This window comes from Benincasa hispida, chromosome 1, assembly GCF_027475165.1.
Source record: "Benincasa hispida cultivar pf3 chromosome 1, pf3_genome.v1.1, whole genome shotgun sequence".
Classification (NCBI taxonomy): domain Eukaryota; kingdom Viridiplantae; phylum Streptophyta; class Magnoliopsida; order Cucurbitales; family Cucurbitaceae; genus Benincasa; species Benincasa hispida.
In genome coordinates, this window is record NC_143478.1 from 67,081,387 (window position 1) to 67,088,592 (window position 7,206).

General features: G+C 39.3%; 1 protein-coding gene across 1 annotated transcript; it reads left to right on the forward strand.

Moving 5' to 3' along the window:
- Positions 1-6,480: 6,480 nt before the first annotated feature.
- LOC150038648 (uncharacterized) lies at positions 6,481-7,206 on the forward strand. Its single transcript, XM_090313989.1, has one exon. It carries the CDS (start codon positions 6,481-6,483, stop codon positions 7,204-7,206), a length of 726 nt encoding a protein of 241 aa, XP_090170115.1.

Below are 7,206 nucleotides of genomic sequence, written 5' to 3' on the forward strand. Positions count from 1 at the left end.
CTTTCTACAGTTTCTAATTCCATATACTATCCCATTAATTTATACTATACCTTCCAAATCGTTTATTTAACTTTCCTTTCATAGCCAATTGATTTTTAGTTTTTTTTTTCAAACTCAAGCTTCTAAACACTATTTATACCTTTCCCCTCCTTTTCTTTTGTTATCTAGTTTCCACTCATGTTTTAGAAAATCAGGCATAACTTTAAATTGTTTCTTTTCCTTAAAACTTTCTAAAAAGTTCAAATGTTTCTTCAGAAGAATGTAATAATCATAAGATGAAATTTAGGAGAAAACAAACGTAAATTTCAAAAACTAAGAACATAACACTAAACAAGACTTTAATAAAAGAGAATGTTTTTTTCTTTACGTTATGGAAGATCGACCCATGACATCTCTAAGATGGTAATTATTGTCTGTATCCACTACACTATACTTCCATGTTCAACTCTATAAAGTTTATTCAATGACTTATAGTTCTCTTCTAAATATCCAAAATCATTTTTGTCAAGAGCTTTTATTTGCTTCTAAACTTTTTCAAATTACTTTTGATTATCACAAGTTTGAAGTATCAGATCGGTTTAAAATACTCTATAAATTCTATCCAAATACTCATACACAACAAAATTTGGAGGAAAAAGAGTACATAGTTATAGCCATGTAAATGCTCTTTAAAAAGACATGTCAAACACCTTCGCAACCATTTATTCCAACCTTTGCTTTACTTATTTTGAAGTCTTGTTTGGCTTCCTCCTTTTTGGAAAATTTCTCAGCTCAATAGTCGGTCATTCCACCAGCGTCAATAAATTGAATTTGGTAAAGCCAAAATACGTTTACCTGGAGTAGATGGCTGCATTTGTTCATGACAATTCACATCTGAAATGTTTCCATTTTCTAATCAAAATACGAACCTCCAATGTCTGTATTGACACTATGATAGAACTCGGGTTATATATTTACTCTTTTGGTCAAATTGTCAAGGAAGTCTAGACTTCTCCCTTTACACAAGCTCACTTAGCACTCACAAAATACAACCAAGATATCCTTAGCTCATCCCCTTATTTCTTTAAATAATCTAATTTGTAACTAAGCGGATTTTCTTTGGGCCCACAAGATCATACAGCCTCTAACTAACTTTATTCCCTCTCCCTTTACATTTGATACATTTGATTCTCCATTTACATTTGATTCCTTTCCCATATTTTCATTTGATTTTCCTCTCTTATTTTGTTTCCTCTCATACCTCTTAATGATTGGGGGCTTATCACTACCCACCCCCCCAAAAGACCATCTTGTCCTCAAAGTGAAAAATTGGAAATTGTTCTTTGATTTGCACGTCATTCTACCAAGTTGCATCTTTCGGAGTCATGCCATCCCATTAAATAGGGACTTCAAAATCGGTTGGCAATACGACTGTTGTACCAACTTTCCGTATACCTAAAATAGCAACCGAATGAGGGTTTAATTGACCCTCGTTCTGCCATATCGGAGGAGTGGTTATCCTTGGAAACAACGTGCCGACTGCCTTCCAAAGTTGAAACACATGAAACACTGGGTGGATGTTGATATGTGTGAGAAGATCAAGTTTATATGCCACTGGGCCAATTTTTTGAAGGATTTGGAAAGGGCCAATGAAGCGAGGAGTGAGTTTCGGGTGCTTATGAATAAGCAGAGAGCTTTGGCGATATGATTTGAGTTTAACATAAACCCAATCTGATATTTCAAAATTCACCTCTCTTCTTTTAGCATCCGCAAGAGACTTCATTCGTTGTCGTGTTGCTTCCAGCGTACCCTTAAGGTTTTTTAGCATCCCATATCCATCTTTTAATAGGATGTCCACTTCCCCCACCATAGTGGTCCTGACTTCATATGAGACTAACGGGAGGAACAAGTTGGCCATACACTACTTCATAAGGGGATTTCTTGATAGCGGTATGATAAAAGGTGTTGTAGTTGTATCCTGCCCATGCCAACCATTTGGACCATTTAGTTGGTGTTTCCATGGCAAAGCAACGTAGATATGCTTCTAATCCTCGATTGACAACTTTTGTCTGACCGTCGGTTTGTGGATGATATGATGTGCTCCGTTTCAATTGGGTACCCATCAATTTGAATAGTTCTTCCCAGAAAAGGCTTGTGAATATTTTATCTCTGTCGGACACGATGCTCTGGGGCACCCCATGTAGCCTTACAACTTCCCGAAGGAATATCCCTGCTACCATGATTGCTGTGTAAGGATGACGAAGGGAGATAAAGTGGGCGTATTTTGATAAACGGTCAACCACCACCAAGATAGAGTTGTGCCCTTCAAATTTTGGCAATCCATCAATGAAATCCATGCTGATGTCGTTCCAAATTAGTTCCGGTATAGGCAAAGGATGCAACAATCCTGTTGGGGTTAAGGACAAGTATTTGGCTTGTTGGCAAACGGAACAATCACCAACAAATGCATACACCTGAGTTTTCATTCCCTTCCTGAAAAATTCCTTCTTGAGATGCTGGTACATCTTGACTATTCCATTATGGCCTCCTATTGGACTGCTATGAAATTCTTTGAGCAATAATGGAATTGTTGGGGATGAAGAAGGCAGTACCACTCTCTGTTTATACAGTAAAAGTTCCCCTCTCAAAGTGTAGTCTTAAGGGTAAGGATTTCCGGCTTGAATACTATCTCGGATGCCTCGTAATTCTTCGTCTTGATCAATCTAACTGCTAACGATAGATGGATTAATACTATCCACAACACTTAACAAACTCAGTTCCATTGGTGATTAGTTTTGCTAACCCCTTTTTGTATTCAATCTCAAAGTCAGTTGCCGATTAGTTTTGCTACCCATTGTTGGTATTCGCCGACAATGATTCGTTGTTCTAGTAAGAACTTAAGGCTCCTTTGATTGGTGCATACTGTAAATCATCGGCCCAGTAAATATGGTCTCCACTTTTGGACAGCCAGGACAAATGCAACTAATTCACGCTCATAAATAGCATTAAGACAATGTGTTAGTGGCAGGGCATGGCTGAAATAGGCCAAGGGGCGACCTTCTTGCATTAAGATAGCTCTTACGCCAACCCCTGATGCGTCCATCTCAACTACAAATGGTCGAGTGAAATCAGTCAGCCCCAAAACAAGGAGTTGTGTCATTGCTTGCTTCAGAGCCTCAAAAGCTTTCTGGGCTTCTTCATTCCACTTAAAACCGTCCTTCTTGAGTTGTTGAGTTAATGGGAGCCTCAAAAGCTTTCTGGGCTACCAAATCCATTAAAACAATGAGAGAAGGCAATAGTAAATAGGCAATATTACGATTGAACGCACCAAACTAAAAGCAAAATCGCGATCACTAACTCTCATCGCATAAAAACAATTAAACTGAGTTAATCTTGTATTTATGTGTAGGAACAAGGCGATAGCGCGATCTCCTGAGTTGGCGATCCAATAGTACTTCAAAGACGAACGCATGATGACCTTACATAAAGGCGGTGACCTAATGTGATAAAACGTGATGGGACGTGAAGCCGATAGCGGTCAAATCATAAATTTAGTTGGCGGCCGTTGAAGACCATACTGTTGCAAATCCATTGAACCTCCGGTGACCATCAGACGGCGCGACAGAGTATGGAAATTAATGTTGCCCATCCATGCAATCATTAGTGAGATGAAGAACTGTTTTTTTTTTTTTTTTTTTTTTTTTTATAATTTTTTCTGAAGTCTATAAATACCATTCAATGCTACCAAACCAGGCGCGAATTAATTTCGAGAGGTCGAGAGAATGCTGAAACAACACGGAAGAGAGACACCAACCCACACCTAACCCTTGTGAGAGCAAGAGTTTACAAATTAGAAAAGAATTGGAGTGCTAAAAGCCGTGTAAACGCCAGAGGAAGCAAGACACTACTTACCTGGCTTAACACTTACATCATCTATTGTTTTTTACTTGAGCATTTTATTTTCAAGAATGGAAATTACATTTCAATCTATGTTCATTCTTTTCACGCCATACATGAGTAACTAAATTTGTGAATGGGTTGAGAGGTATTTAGCTAGCATGACTTAAGTTATGCACTTCATGCGATCATCTTGTCCTATGTATGCTTCATTCATCACTTTGAGTACTTGAAAGAGTAGTCTAAAGACATAGAATCTAGGCTTGAAAGAGTCAGATTAGATCTCATAAGCAAGAGTAGAGGAGACTTAGAAATAAGTTCTATCTGCTGCATTCCCTACACATCGCATGCATCCTAGACATAGGAAATGTGTCCATATGCATTGAGAAATGTAATGCTTAATATTTGTGTATAGCATGATCGCATGACTTGTATAATATCTTAAGACATGTTAGCAAAACCTCTTCTCAACCCTTTATTGCATATTTGTTACAACACCACTATTCTATCGCTTTGCATTTAATTCCATCGCCTTAAGAAATCAAAGTCAATCACCATTCAACTTCTTAAACTTAAAATAGCGATAAGATCAAAGATAGAGTCTATCGCATATCTGTTTGAGTAATCCTTACGTTCGACCCTGGACTTACCAGGACCTTAAGAAGGCTTATACTTGGGTTTTGTTAGGAAACCTTGCATAATCATCGCATCCACACACCCTTTCATCGCATAATAAATCACCACATCAAGTTTTTGGTGCCATTGCTGAGGATTACGGTATAGATTGTGCTAACATCAAACCTCTTTGATCTTTGCAGCTTTTGACCTTTGGAGTATTGCCATTCCACTTGTGAAGGAAGAAGCAAGTGTCCTATGAGCGAAGGAAATACTCCTGAGCTCGAGTACGACCTAGAGATTGAAAAAACCCTTCGTAGAAGGCAGAGAAACAGACGTAGATGGCAAGGAAGAGCTCGTAGAATGGCTGAACAACCTGAAGAACGAGTAGCAAATGAAAACAACATGCTGGCAAATCCCATCCTACTAGCAAATGATCGCAATAGACCCATCTAGGACTATGCGTCACCAAATCTGTATGATTTCTCCTCAGGAATCATGAGACCAGCATTGGATGGATCAAGGTTTGAGATGAAGCCAGTAATGTTACAAATGATACAAACAGCGGGACAGCTCGGAGGACAGCGTGGTGAAGATCCGCACGCCCATCTACGAAGCTTCATTGAAATCTGCAACACTTTTGTGTTCCCTAATATTTCCCCAGAAGAGATTCGACTCACGTTATTTCCATTTTCACTATGCGATAAAGCAAAAAAATAGGCATATTCTCTCGAACTAGGAGAGATAACGTCATGGGAACAAGTTGTGGAGAAATTTATGAAAAAGTATTTCCCTCCCACAGAAAATGTCAAAGAGAGGAGATTGATCACCAATTTTGAACAATAAGAAGATAAATCGCTCAGTGACGCATGAGCGAGATTCAAGAGGCTAGTACGTGACTGCCCACACAATGGATTACCTGGTTGCCTCCAAATGGAGATTTTCTATCATGGACTTAACTCCGCATCGCAGACAGCTGTCAATGTGGTAGCAGCAGGAGATCTTCTGGAAAAAACATATGATGAAGCAAAAAATATTCTTGATCACATCTCAAAAAACCATGAAGATTGGCAAAAAAGCGATCAAAGAACGAAGCCTAGAGAAGGTAATTCAAGTAATGGTACCATCTCATCATTACAAAATCAGATGAATGTGATGATAAACTTGCTGTAAGCCATCACAATAAACAATTCAGGAGCTCGAAATGGGTAAGTGAATGCGATAGAGCAAACAACCACCAGCTGTGTCTTATGTGAAGAACCACATTCTTTTGAGGAATGCCCACGAAATCCTCAATCAATTTACTTTGTCAAAAACAATCCTTATTCAAACATTTACAACCAGAGGTGGCGAAATCACCCCAATTTTTTTGGAAGAACAATCAACAGCAAAGCAGTCAACTTGTGGCTCAGAGAGAGGGACCGCCAAGGTTCTTCCATAGATCTAATGAACAACAGCAAGCTAGCAGTTCTCAACCACCATCCTCATCATCCCTGGAGAACTTGTTGAAGGAATACACCGAAAAGAATGAAATAGTCCTTCAAAACCAAGCTACATCCATCCGCAATTTGGAAATTTAAATGGGACAAATTGTGGGAGAGCTAAAGAATAGACCCCAAGGGACATTGCCTAGCTCAACCGAGCTTCCACACAATCCAGGGAATGCCGAGAAAGAACATTGTCAAGCAGTCACCTTAAGGAGTGGAAAGGCGGCGATAGAAGTTAGAAAAAAGACTCGCAAGACTGAATCAAAGGAGCAACCTGCGATTGAATCAAAGAAGCCTCTATCGCAAACTGAATCAAAGAAGTCCAAGATAACCAGGGAACCAGAACCTCTAGCCTCCAAACCATGAAACACTGGAAGTACATCTACCTCCATTTCCTTAAAGACTGAAAAAGAAACATAACGATGAAGGCCAGTATCCGCGCTTCTTGGAAATATTGAAACAATTGCACATCAATATTCCATTCATAGAAGCGATAGAACAGATGCCTATGTATGCGAAATTTTTGAAGGACATCATCTCGAAGAAGAGAAGCACGGGAAGATTTGCCACGATGGCATTGACACAAGAATACAACACTATAATTCCACCAAAGATGCGTGACCCAGGCAGTTTCACAATACCCTGCTCAATAGGAGGAATCTATATTGGCCAAGCATTATGCGATCTCGGGGCAAGCATAAACTTAATGCCCCTTTCAATTTTCAAAAGATTGGATGTGGGACAGCTAACACACACAACGGTGACTCTTCAACTTGTCGATAGATCATTGGTGCACCCTGAAGGGAAATTAAAGCATGTCTTGGTAACAATAGATAGATTCATCCTACCTGCAAACTTCATTATCTTAGATTATGAGGCACATAAAGATGTTCCAATCATATTGGGACGACCATTCTTGTCTACTGGTCGTGCTCAAATAGATGTGCATAAGGGAGAAATCACAATGAGCGTCAACGGAAAGAAGCTCAGGTTCAATATTATCAAGGCAATGGAGTTCCCAGATGAGGAAGGCTTATCTGATTCCGATGATGAACAAACTTGCGTTGGAAATTGGGAATCCGAGGAAGAGAATGAAGAAAGAGAGGATGCTATAGCATCCATTGAGACTTGTCATGCGATAACAGAGATGTTGAAGAATGATGAAATACTGAATTTGGATGAAGAAAGAAAAGCACAGAAGCCCTCTTTAGAGCAACCACCACACTAG